This window comes from Oreochromis aureus, linkage group 5 (assembly GCF_013358895.1).
Source record: "Oreochromis aureus strain Israel breed Guangdong linkage group 5, ZZ_aureus, whole genome shotgun sequence".
NCBI classification, from domain to species: Eukaryota; Metazoa; Chordata; class Actinopteri; order Cichliformes; family Cichlidae; genus Oreochromis; species Oreochromis aureus.
The window spans coordinates 19,238,615-19,252,577 of NC_052946.1; the positions used below are offsets into that span (position 1 = coordinate 19,238,615).

Genomic DNA, 13,963 nt, shown 5'->3' on the forward strand with positions numbered 1-13,963 from the left:
TGCTAAAACACCATCAACACATTGTGAAAATCAAACCTAAAGCAAATGAGACCCTGAACTTCAGAACAGCTCATATCTTAAACCCAGAAAGTTTCAAAACTGCAGAAACTGTTATTAGTGTCTGTATTTTAGAGTATTTTTATTTTACAAGAAGCTGTGATGCAACAAAATACACAACCCACGTCTAAATGAAACCCTCTGTGAAACACAATTTCATAATGTGATGGTTCAGCCTCACAAATGGTCTCTCAACACTAAATCCAAACCATGTTGCATTTATAATAGAAAAGGGCATGTTGTGATTGTGATTAAACATATTTTGTTAGCAATTTATCTCTTATCCTAATGTGCAAATACACAAATGAGACAAGAGGCTGCAAGGTAACTGGTTACTGTACCAGTGTAAATATGCAGCCCTGAGATAACAGCTAATGGTGTGCTAGAGGGAAAAGGCCTCTAACAGGAGTAAATTAGAGCCATCAGATAACAGCAGCCCAAAGCACTGATTTCACAGTGACAAATCCGAATGAAGGAAGTTGTCCCCAAACACATGCTGGACCAGAGAATCTACCACCCGCATAGGCAGATGTTTAAATAATTATTCCCTAAATGCTCTGCAATGCTGTCGTTTCAAAGCAAATAATCCAGTTGAAACAAGTCTATTTTTACACAAAACAACATTTTGACAGAGTCAAAACCAACGAATCCAATTTCTCAGATTCTCGGTGTTAGACAGCAGGAAATTAAAAAGAGAAGGAGAAGGCTGCTGCCTAATCCACTCATTCGTAACTGTGATGACAATCAGAAGGGCTACAGTTTGAAGGGAGACCTTTCAGACTGTTGATAACAGAGATGTGATTGATGGAAGGGACAAACATTGTGGTAGACTGACTGATAACAGCATTCAGTCGTTCTATTGGCATCAGCCCAGATTTTGAAGAAACAGTTGTAATGACTTTAGGCACAGTTTTTTTATTGGGGGGGGGGGCAACACCGCCTTAAAAAGAGAGACAGCCCTATTTAGGCTCACAGGCTTGTTTTCAACTAATCTTTAAATAGGAGTTGCTACAAGATTCCCCAAAATATGGATCATCAAAATGATCTGTTAATAGATGACTATCTATAATACAAAGGAACATATATATCCTTTGAGAGATGTTTTCTGTTCTACATTTGGATTATTATTTCTTTAGAAAAGAATGACAGGATGGCGTCACTCTCAGTGAACAACAGTTTATGAACGCCCTGAACGGCGGAGGCTCCGGCCAGAAGTGTTTTCTCAAAATGTTCCCTACTTTCACGCAAACCAGTTCTATTTCCTGGGAAATGTTGCTGTCTGGAGCCCCACTCTTACACTATTCCCAGGATGGAGATTGTTGTGTTACCTCAGTGACACATATGGACTATAGATATGAAATGTTCCAGAAGGAGTCAACCTCAGCCACCGTCCATAAAAAAGTGGTTTAGGAGGATTAGTATTAATCGGTAAACCTGGACTAAATCTTTTTTTAAGGTTTGTGAATCCAGAGTTGCTGGCAGGGAGGTTCTGACCTGTGCGTTTTAACAGAAGAAATGGAAACACAAGCAAAAGAGAAAGAGAAAACAGATGTAGTTTTTGCTGGTATGAATGTGACGAGTTTGGCAGATGACAAACTTGAATCTTTTTCCAGTACAGAGAAGGAGTGAGGTGGCGTTGTTCTATGCTTTTTGGGACAATTTACTGCCATAGTGTTTGTCCATTTGTCCCCTAGAGGGAAGGGTCACTGCAAATCAATACAAAGTCAGTCTGAGGGGCTTTGCTTTTATCCTTGTCGTTACAGGATAACAATATCCCATCCATAGACCTAAATGGTTGAAACATAATCATATGCTATGGTTCTTACAGTCAGCAGATCATCAAAACACAGAAGAATGGTGTTCAGCTAACATACAGAGGCTTTGGCAACACACGGTGGCACAAAACATGACTAAACTACATTTTGCAAATATCTAACCAGCCAATGACCCGGGAGCAAATCAATGCAATTAGGCATGTATTCATGGTCAAGATGACCTGCTGAAGTTCAAACTGAGCATCAGAATGGGGAAGAAAGGTTACTGAAGTGATGTTAGACGTGACAAGATTGTTGGTGCCCAATGGGATGGCCTCAGTATTTCAGAAATTGCTGATTTACCGGGATTTTGCCACACAGTCATCTCTACGGTTTATGGAGAATGTACATAAAAAGAAAGAAAAAGGAGAAAATATCCAGTGAGCGGCAGCTCTCTGGGCAAAAGTGCCTTGTTGGCATCAGAGGTCAGATAAGGGGTTGATAGAAAGGCAACAATAACTCACATAACCTCTCATTACTATTAGAAAACTGGAAAATTGTTGCCTGTTACTAGCCTGGTCTGATGAGTCTTAATTTCTGCTGTGACATGTGGATGGCAGGGTCAGAATTTAGACTAAATAACATGAAAGCATGGATCCATCCTGCACTGTATCAACAGTTCATGTGACTGGTGGTGTGATGCCGTGGCAGATATTTTCTCGACACACTTGGTACTAATTAAGCCTCAAGGCGATTAAGCCTATCGTATAAACTTCAAAATCCTACGTCACCCCATTCTCGAGTTATGTCGACATTGACTGCCCGCGTGACGACAATAACCATTAGCCTTTTATTACTGAGGGGTGAAAATGTAAGCTTCTCCAGAGCTATGTACAATAATAATAATAATAATAACAATAATAATACAGTTAAACCCTTTTTGCATAGGTTTAGCATTACCAGGAGACCTTGTGTGATTTATAACCCCTGTGCCAACCTGAAGTAATAAATAATTAGAGTTTGGAGTGACCTGTTGTTCCACGACATTGTAAATAATTTACAGTAATTACACCTCCTTATAAACAACTGTTCCATAACAGAAACACAGAACAACATTTATCAGTCTAAGACAGCCTGTGACTGCAAGCATGTGGCCAGTGTTATTAACAACAGAACAATCCGTTTTTACAATCTATTTTAAGGGAAAGCTTTTCACTTGTGTGAACTGTGTCACTAGAGCAGAAGATTGAAGATAACATGCAACCTAAATTGAACCTTGAAATTTCCTTTAGCCCAGCTCTGGACTCTGCACCTCATCTCTGTGTCCTGTTGTGATGAAAACTTATCAGCCCCAGAGCTACACAGCACACAGGTAAGTGCAATGCAATGAGAACTCTGACCTCAGCTGATGAAAACAAAATCCCCATTTGATTTACAGAAAATCTGTAAATAAGAAGTAGATTACTAGGAGGCAATCAGGCTGTTTTTTCAATACTGTACAGAAGAAAAAGTGAAATAGTTCTCTTAGTGGGCATAATGTAATCTCGCCAATAACAATGGGATCCCCTGAAATCCCCACAGTGATTTTTTTTTTCTTTTTTTTAAGCCCTTCAGGTCTTACAATCATGAAATACAAATTGAAGAGCACCTGTGCTCATGGTAAAGAGGTTTACATGGATTGCGGAGGAAATCTGATCTGGCGTTTTTATTACTCGTTTAGCCTGCCTCTGCAGGATGAAGAATTTTTAAAAACCCACTTTGGATAGCTGTAGCAAAATGGATTATATTAAATCATTGCGTCCCAACAAGTCTGATGTTTCATTAATGATACTTAGATGAAAAGCTTACTCACACACCACTTTATTAGGCACAACTATTCGCCAACAGATATCTGATCAGCCAATCACCAAGCAGCAACTCAATGTCTGACCTAAATATACATCAAGAGCAACCGCTAAGTGACACTGAACATGGCACGGTTGTTTGTGTCAGGTCTGAAAAATTCCAGAAACTGCTGATCTTCTGAGATTTTCCCACAAAAACATCTCTAGGGTTTCCAGAGAATGTTTGAGAAAGAGAAAATATCCAGTGAGAGACCGTTTTCTTTTTGAACTGTGTACATCTGTGATGTATTAACTGAATGACAATAAAGGAAATTAGAAATCTGTTGGTTGTTGGTGCTAGAGGTCAGAGGAGAATATCAGCCAAGAACAGGAACCTGAGGATTCACACAAGCTCACCAAAATTGAACCACAGAAGATTGGAAAAACATCACCTAGTCTCACGATTCTCGCTTTTTGCTGCAACATTCAGATGGTAGGGTCAGAATTTGGTATAAACAACATGAAAGCATGGATCCACTTTGCCTTGTGTCAACAGTTCAGGCTGCTGGTGGTGGTGGTGTAATGGTGTGGGGAAATATTTTCTTGGAACACTTTTGGCCCCTTACTACCAGCTGACATCATCTAATCTCCACAGGATACCCGAGTATTGTCGTTTATCGTGCCCCTTTACGACCACAGTATGCTAGTTTATAAAGCACTTTTCATAGATAAGCAGTCATAAAGCTCTGCACAATAAAATAAAAATGCAGTTAATAGCAATAGATGCAGAACAAAGTAAAACAGGTAGTTTAAAAACATCTCAACAGAAAGTCAGGTTAAACAAAAAGGTATTTAGCTGCTTCTTAAAATAGTCCACAGTCAGCTAGTTGGAGTGGGCGGCTGATCCAAAGCCTTGGTGCCACAGACTGAAGGCCCTGTCCCCCCCTAATCTTTCATCTTGTACGAGGAACTGCAAACAAATTCTGAACCTGTGATCGAAGACCACAAGCAGCAGTGTGTTTAGTAACAAGCTGGGATAAATAGTCTGGAGTCTGGCTGTTAAGTGCTCAGTATGTGAGTACAAAAATTTTAAATCGAGTCCTGCAATTTACTGGGAGCCAACCTAAAGAGTAATGTGAGCTTGCTTACAAGAATGTGTAAGGAGTCTGGCTGTGGCATTCTGTATAGCTCGGAGGAGTGAAAAAGATGATTTATCTAAGACCACGGTGTACTTATCTTCTGGTGGCGGCTTCCAGCATGATAATGCACCATCTCACAAAGCTCAGATCATCTCAAACTGGTTTCTTGAACATGACAATGAATTCACTGTACTCAAATGACCTCCACAGTCACCAGATCTCAATCCAAGAGAGCACCTTTTGGATGTGATGGAACAGGAGATTCTTATCGCGGATGTGCAGCTGACAAATCACCAGCAACTGTCTGATTCATATCAGTACAGACAAAAATGTTCCTAGCACCTCGCTGAATCAGTGCCATGAAGACTTAAGGCAGTTCTGAAGGTAAACTGGGGTTAAAACCGATAATGTATAACTACTGAAGTGGCCGGTAAGTATATAGCTTGCATACACACTTATTCTATATGTAAATGGCCTGCATTTGTATAGCGCTTTACTCAGTCCCTAAGGGCCCCAAAGCGTTTTACACTACATTCAGTCATTCACCCATTCACACACACATTCACACACTGGCAATGGCAAGCTACATTGTAGCCACAGCTGCCCTGGGGCGCACTGACAGAGGCGAGGCTGTTGGACACTGGCGCCACCGGGCCCTCTGACCACCACCAGTAGGCAAACATGGGGTTAGTATCTTGCCCAAGGATATTTGGCATGCAGCCAGGAGGCAGCCTGGGATCAAACCACCGACCTTCTGATTAGTGGTTGACCTGCTCTGCCACCTGAGCTACAGCCACCCCAGCATGTGTACCAAATCATGCAATACAGCTGCAAGTATTTTATTTTCTGTCCTTTAACTTAATATTGTAATATTGTTATGGACCCCACTAGTGGTGATTCAGTGTGCACTAAGATCTAAATGCATAAAAAGCTCTTCTTCATTTCAGATATAAGACAGTTCACTTGCTATCTGTCATGAGCTGTACATTACCTTGCAGATTGAAAGTTTGTGACCAAATCATCCAACAAACGGTTGTTCCTCAGATCTGCTTCTGTCATTTGCTAAAAGAAAAAGAAGTGAGATATGAAGAAATTCTGCCTATAGGATCCAAAATCCAGTGATATTTACAATTAAAGTTGAGCGAGACAATGTTTAAGTGATGTTCTTCAGTGAATTACTTAAATAATTTAATCAATATTTACTGATATTGATTAAGTCTCTTTAGGTAATGTCCTTAATTATTATGTAATTCCATTACAAGTCATGGTCATACTTACTGTATTGCAAACTGGACACTGGAGCTTGTAGGAAAGAAATTTCCGTATGCACAAAGAACAAACTGCAAAATAAAATGCAAACACAACGTTTTGGTATATTTAATCAATTACAAAAAAAAGTAAAGTGGTACCCATTTAATCAGGTTGTCCTCCTCTCCACTACCAGTAAAGTTAGTTCATGTCAGCCCGTTGACATTTTATTACTCTAAACTATTTGACGTGTGTGACGGTTTTTAATTAAGCAAATTGTGAAATCTGAAGAGTGACAGAGAGAGGGTGAAGTGTTAGGAGAAGATGAGAAAAATAATATGATGTGTGCAGCTCTACAGTAAACCATTTTAAATCGTTAAAAATAAAACAATAGAAATTTAATGTGTGCCCGTCAATGTTGCGTTATGGTAGACGATCAAAAATAATTAATATAAATATACTTGGTGATCTGCCTCTGCAATGTGTGGGATATAGTGCATAAACCAACCAAAGGACAGCTGATTGTGCTTCAAATTCAGCTTTTCTGAAATCATTTCAGCTCAATTTTGCTCGTTTCAAAAAACCACTCAGTGTTCTTCCTTTTATTTGCATGAACATCTTTTATGACTGCATCTGCACTGCTATTACTTACAATTGTGTGAGCATTTTGTCATCATTGAAATATTGAGAAAGTCGAAGCAAATAGGACACCGAAGCAGCGCATCGACATTCTGTAGATGGGAGAGAGAAAAAAAAGAGCTTAAAATCAACAAATACCTGGCAATAACAACAACAACAATATATTTTACCTACTAAAAGTATGGCTGGCTCAAAGCATCCGTGCATGAACCTTTGCACTTTTAATCATATATTATTTTAGGATGAAAATAAATTTAAAAAGAGATTCAGGATAGCAAAAGTTGACAGATGAAGATGTTACTCACTGTATGATAAATAAATGTAGCACACTAGCGCTGGTGAATGTCCTCATTTAGCAAAGGATTGCCCATACATTTCCATACAAAGGATATCATTTCCTAAAACCAGTGTATCCAACTAAATAACAGGAAACTATCTAACCCTCCTTTCTCATGTAGAATGTTCTCTTGTAAGAATGTTCAGGGTTACACATCTTTTTTTTTTTATGTAATGTTTGCATAGCATCCAAAAATACAAGTTGTCCTTTCTTTTCTGACCGCAGACAATACTGTGCACACATTCTGAGTCATCCCTCATGTCTTTATTTTTTGCTTCCATGGAGCCAGGCTTTCGTGTGATTTTTTAAAAAAAAAAACTGTGTTGAGCAATAGACTCCAGACTTTCTGAAGGCCTTTCAAATTTTTCTCTGGTCATTCACAGCTTTGTCTCTCATTTTCAGTCCCCTCCTTGTACCTGACCATTTTCAGAGGAATGTTTTACTTTTCTTCTTCATTTTTAAGCCACTTAATATTGACCTATGAATAAACTAAACATAAAAATCCCACATAATTCAAGGGATAAAACAGATTTGTTTCTGCAAATTGACAGATAAATTACCACAGAACCAAATTTAAATTGCATATTTAGGCACAATGTTAGCAGCCTGCTGGATAAGGTCATAATTTGCTCCCATTTCTTAAGCTGAATCTATGAAAAATTATAATTATAATTTTATATAGCACTGTTCTACTGTAAGTGCCTTCTATCCAACATTCACACGCCAATGGTTACATCAGCGAGCAACTTGGGGTTAGTATCTTGCCCATACAGACTATAAGAGACAGGGATCAAACCACCAACCCTCTGATTATTAGATGACGTCCTAAGCTACAACCCACAACAAAACAGTATGTTTGCACCAACTACTCGCTTTCCAAACCACTATTAGGAAAATGAACAAGAAGAGGTCAAAATTAGAACTGGCAGGTAGGGGTGGGAGCTATATCCTCAGGATGATAACATAAAGGAAATTTGCAATAATATTACACCAACAAAATAAAAACTGTATGCCCTTTTATTGGTGACTGCAGCTTCCAGGCTAGTGCTAGTGTCTCCTCCTTGCATGCATTTATAGCCTTGTCTTACTCAATGGTGTTTTTATAGTGAAACAACATCGTTATTTCCACCTTTATCGGGATTAGTTTTCTTGCACATTTGCAAATTATTGCGCTTTGCTGGCGATTGTTCAATACCCTTTTTTTTTTTTTAACTGAATCATGTAAATCGTCTCTTGCTATGTTTAGGCTAATTTTGTTGTGTACCAGAAAGTAAAGGCATGCTGTGGTTCTATCACTGATACTGTAATATGACACAGCCATCTACAGCAGATGAACAGTATCTGAAAGTCATGTCCTTAACAGATACGAGGAGAAGGGAAACCCAGCGAAGACCTGACGCAAGACCTGTGAGATTAGTTTCTTTTGATGTTAAGGAGCAAGGGGTTCTAGCTCGTGTGCTGTGATCAACATTAAAGTTAAATTAGACTGACTTATGTCATTGTTGCACTGTATTTAAAGGTTAGCAAACGTTTCATTACTAACTGTAAGCACGTCAGTTATTCACGTGAGTTATTATGAAAAGATTGAACGAATGTGATGTAAGTGTAACTGCTGGGGTTTTCAGTTAGCTGGGGGCTAACAGCCAGCATGTCAACAAAACATTTGAAATCAAACAAAGCTACAACCTACTTTCAGACATGCGAGACTAGGTGGTAGATCCGCTTCCATCTCGAAGGCCATTTTCTCCGAAATAACGCGCAGATTCTTGCCAAAGTTAGCCTCAGCACCTTTTTTTTTATTCGGCGCTCAGCTGTGAGAGTCCCGCTCACAGACCGGGATGCGTCTGACGTCATTTGACAACTTCCGCTGAGCCACAAATATGTAAAGATTGTAGCTGCGCTCGTCACTCAGAGTCCGGGTTACATTGTTTCAGTTTTAAGTTAGAGGCTGTCTTTATTGTTTAGATTTAAAGGCATAGCAGCACTTGTGCTGCCTCGTACCTTTCTACAGGTGCAGATTCAAGAATATCACATTTGATATACATGCATTTTATACACAATGTTTTACTGTTTGACCAATCATAGAAAATAACAACAAAACAAGGCTTTTTTTTCCAGTTGAAGTTTGACAGTGACAGAATAATTACAATATATGATGGACAGCAGCTTTTTTTAAGCTTTTGTCTGTCTCTTTTTCTGATGTACTTTGTTATATGATTTTATAAATAACTTCCCGTTTCTACTGAGTTTAATATCTTTAATATCAAGCTACAGTATAATTTAGCATATTAATAATATACAATACACATGTACTAATAATTTTAACCAGCTTTAGTTATTTTTTAGCTTTGCAGGACTCCAGTGTAAGATGCCAAAATCAAGCCCTTTCAGTTGTACTCATTGAAGCAGCAGAGCCATGGCCAGATGCAAATCCAGCAAATCCCCACTCTAGCAACCTCTTAGCAATTCCAGCCCCTGCAGACACCCACCCCGAGCCCTCCTCTCGTTTCCACCTCCCAACCCCAGAGCCAGGATCTGGCCTTCACCAGCAGGAACAGCTTTATTCTGGACAATCAATTGATCTCTTCTTTCTCTCCTTGGCCATCTCTCTTCAACCGACAGAAGTAGTGGGGGAGGATGGTGTGGTCTGGGAGCAGGCTGATGGCACTGAGAGACACGTGCAGCAGGCCCCTCTTATAAAACAAAAATGATGCTCACAGAACATAACCTGAAAGCAGTTTATGTTACCAGTAACCTGACGTTCTCTATCACCATGTTTCAGGTCAATGTAAGCTCACCGGTATATTATGTAAAATGCTGGATGTTTCACCTCACATTGAACGAGAGGTGAATCACCTCCTCAAAACTTAAAGAAGTCCAGTCACTTTCATTCCAAGCTCCTTAAACTACCATGACATGGATGACAGAGAACTTACACACACATTGTGTAATGCTCACTCACTTTCACATTCAGGAGATTGTTAGACTCTCTGTATCAGGAAAAGGTATGTGTGTTGCTGTTGTACTTAACAGTCCTGTGATAGCCACTTATGACTATATGTATATATTAATGAGGCTATGTTGCACATCTGTTGCTATTATGCAATGACATAAGATACCTCTTAGTAATATACAGCACATTTGATGCATAATTTGTGACATCAACAAATTTACCACTGGAATAAATCAGTTTAATTTATATTATGGATTAAACATGAAATACATGAGAAATTTTATATGAAAAAAAAAATCAGTGGACACTGAAGGATCCAAAAGTCATAAAGATTAAGTTTTTCTGGCTCCAGTGGAGGGAGCTAATAGGAAAGACAGCCACTGCTAACTCCAACCAGGGAATCTGACAGTGGAAAATGACTATTACAAAATAAATGACCTACTTGTGGTGGATGTAAAAGGACAGGCTCTTCTTTTGTGGTGTCCACACCATGACAGCCTTGTGTTTTCAGATGACACTAACACAAGTGATTCTGGATGACAAGTGTAGCATGAAAAAAATGGTACAACCAGTTCTTAGCCTGCCTCATGTTTTATTATAATAGTTATTCATGCCTTTGGCAGTTGTTTTCAGGACATTGATGGGAAAGAAATAAGTTAATCTTGTTCTTACAGTGGAGAATGCTCAGCAGATTTTTCGGAGGCCTTAAATGCAGACAATGAATATCATTTCTCTTATTGAACTTTAGACTAGTAAGTGCTTACCAGAGATCGAACAATAACCCACGTAACATGCAGTGTAAACCCAAAGAAGTTAGCACAACTTCAATAAATTAATGCAATCGATTGCCCTAAGGTTTTTAAGTTTATGAACTTAAAAGTTGAAGCTTATAAGAACTCCAATATTTTAATTACATTTGACTAAAAGTAAAATGTTTAATAATTATATTCACAAATATTTATTAAATACAACTTAAAGTCTTGATTTGTGTCTCTAATGCGAATAAGGTGGCATAACTTAAAAGGAATGAGTACAACAGAGTCACTTTTTGAGTTATGAAAACTGCGTATTTATTGTTCACTTTCATCATCTTTTTTAATTAAACAATAGTCAAACATCAACATTGAAAACTCAAAAACAAGTCATACAAAACTATTTGTATAGTAAACTATATTTAAGAATTATTAAAATAAATCATTTTAAAAAGACTTTTAAGTGCTAAAGACATGGTGTGTGCTTTTGAATATCTCAGTAGCAGATTCGATTCATTACACTGTAAACTGGTGAAACTCTAAAATATACACATACCACTGTCCTGGTTCTGTTATTTGTTAATACCTGTTTGGTTAACATTCATATTCAAAACAGTGACTATTAGAATTCTATTTCAGTCCAGTTATTGCAACAAAACAATGAAAATAACCCCACCAAAAAACAAAACAAGACACTATGCTTGGATACAGTGATCCGAACACTTGAGTCTCTAAGTTGGGGAACAGTTTACCAGCTTCCAGACTACTGTACTCTGATGTAGTGTAAAGATCACTCCAATCATATTGAAGAAGTTCATCAGCAGTTCTTGGGAGACCTCCATAAAGTTGTAACGGACTAGGTCGTTGTCATGGATTACTATAACAAAAAAAGCGGAGGTTCAACAGGCTCGTCCTGAATGAGTGTGAGCGTGTGATTGCAAATTAATCAACTATTTCACAAGATGATTGTATGACAAATCATCTCTCCAATTCATGATCACTAGTAGTGACCCAGACGATTCTGCCAATCGTCATAATAATTTTATGTCTTTAAGCGTCACCCAGAAACTTTTGATGTGCAGGAGTTATGTTTGAAAGTTATGTAATGTAATATTTTAGCTAGAACTCTATATTTTTGTGGTTGTTTTTAGAACAAATTACATGTGGATCGGTAAAAACAGATGATCTGTGTTCTTCATAGTAATCAGTGCTATCAGTGACAAATAGAGAGGGCAAGCTGAGATGGTTTGGATATGTGCAGAGGTGGAATAGTGGATATAGTGGACAAAGGATGTTGAAGCTTGAGCTGTAAACTGTAGAAAAGGCAGGAGAAGAAAAAGAGGAAAACAAAAAATGAAAACAAAGTGGGCAAATGCTAGAATTCAAAATCTCAGTTTGAGGTTCAGGTTAAATCTCTTTCCACTGTGAAAGTTTTAAATTTCAGCCGAAACCTTTGCTGTATTAATTGTATTGGGAATCTTCTATTTGAAAATAGGTATTGGCTGAATAAGACAGCTGTGGAGCTTGGCGTAGAACGTGTTGGGCATGCTCGAAATGCTTGCCCAACACCACGCTCTGCTATGGTGAGAACAGGAACCTATGTTGTTTACTAAAGTGAGTGAAGTGGGTAGCACATTTGGTTTCTCGTAATATTACCTGTTGTTGCAAAAGACTGAAACAAGAACTTTTAAAAAGCAAACGTTCAGCAACATATTCCTCTCAAAGTTCTGCATAGTCATATCACTAAAGGTTAACTCTTTTCCTTTACCAGCTCATGTCACATACATAACATTTCAGAAATCTTCATTAAGACACATCCACACATGTGCAATAACACTAAGTGCAATTCTCTTTTTCTGACAATGTTGTATTTTATTCTGTTGTATATAGTATTTTATTCTATTGTGTACAGTATCTTATTCGTATTCTTATTATCTTATCCTATTCCAGTGTTTTTTCTTAATTTTGCTACTGTAACTTTGCACTGTCCACTTTCTGCTGTAACAAAACAAATTTCCTAATAAAGGTTATCTTATCTTATTAACGCCATCCCCTTAAATTTGAAAGACTTTGTCATAATACCTGTACACAATAGAGAACATTTATCAAAAAAGGGGGGGAACTTAGCAGGCTGTCTCAGCTACCGCGATGAACTCAGCTAACTTATTAACTGTTAGCCAGCTGAATGAGAATTGCTCTGCTGACATTTCACTATGGGAAAAAAGAGAAAGCTAAAGAAAATTAGAATGCTTATTGTGATACAAACAATGCTGGTAACGAGTGATAAATACAGAACCACCTAACGGACCTGTCACAACACCGGTGTTTGTAGGTTTTCAATGAATCCCGCCCTCTCACTTTTCAAAATCAAACAACTGCAGACAAGTGGGCAGACCTCCATATTTAAGAGGAAATGACCTCACTAGTGAAGCCTTACAAAATTAATTAAAAAAGATCAGTTGACTGTTTCTAAAGCTTGCAGTTGATGTAGTTTTTTATGGGAAAAAAATCAAAATAAAAGTCATTAATAAATTAATTGCAGTAAATTCATTATTTTTAAGTCAAACTCTTTTTTAAAATGTTTAAAATGTTTATGTAGTGTTTTAAAAAGAAAGAAAAGCAACAAAAAATAAAGCAAGAAACAAAAGCCAATTTGTTAAACTTTGTGCTTAATGTTAGTGCAAGAACCTGTGAGCACCTGATAAAAGACAAGGACATTTTACTTTTACTCCATTGTCTTTTCTCAGAATCTAAAACAATCCAGCTCTTGTATCATTTAACAGCTGCTGTAAATCTTTGCATCTTTGCTGTGTTTTAAACACTTGACTGAATGCACTTAGACTGAATCGTGAAGGTTTGGTTAACGTTTTTCTTTAAGTCATAATGTTTAAAGAATCTACAGGGCAAGAGACAGGGTATACCCTGGACAGGTCGCCTCTCTCTCGCAGGGCCACCACACAGAAACAGACAATAGTTCACACATAAAGTCAAATCAAAATCACCATTTAACCTGAACCCATGCAAGTCTTTGCACTGTGGGAGGGATCCCTGAGGAGTACCCATGCAGACACAGTGAGAATATATAAACTCCACACAGAAAGGTCCCAAATTCAAATACAGGACCTTGTCGCTGTGAGGCCACAGTGCCATTAACTCCACCAAGTTAGGCAGAAAACATCTTCCAACTCTGACATTTCGCTCTGACTGTGTTTTACTTTGCCTCTTATGGGTGTACTGTACCAGCAGACAAAATAAAATTAG

At 38.1% G+C, this 13,963-nt stretch overlaps 1 protein-coding gene across 2 annotated transcripts in view; it reads right to left on the reverse strand.

The window, feature by feature from the left end:
* Positions 1-8,844, reverse strand: part of rad18 (RAD18 E3 ubiquitin protein ligase) — a 32,111-nt gene extending 23,267 nt beyond the window's left edge. For both annotated transcript variants that reach the window (XM_039612743.1, XM_031757052.2), the window contains exons 1-4: positions 8,688-8,844; positions 6,674-6,752; positions 6,052-6,113; positions 5,765-5,835 (exon numbers count right to left, since the gene is read on the reverse strand). In XM_039612743.1, coding sequence (XP_039468677.1) covers positions 5,765-5,835; positions 6,052-6,113; positions 6,674-6,752; positions 8,688-8,738 — 263 coding nt within the window. In that variant the 5' untranslated portion in view covers positions 8,739-8,844. The remainder of the gene's footprint in view (positions 1-5,764; positions 5,836-6,051; positions 6,114-6,673; positions 6,753-8,687) is intronic.
* Between the last annotated feature and the right edge of the window lie 5,119 nt (positions 8,845-13,963).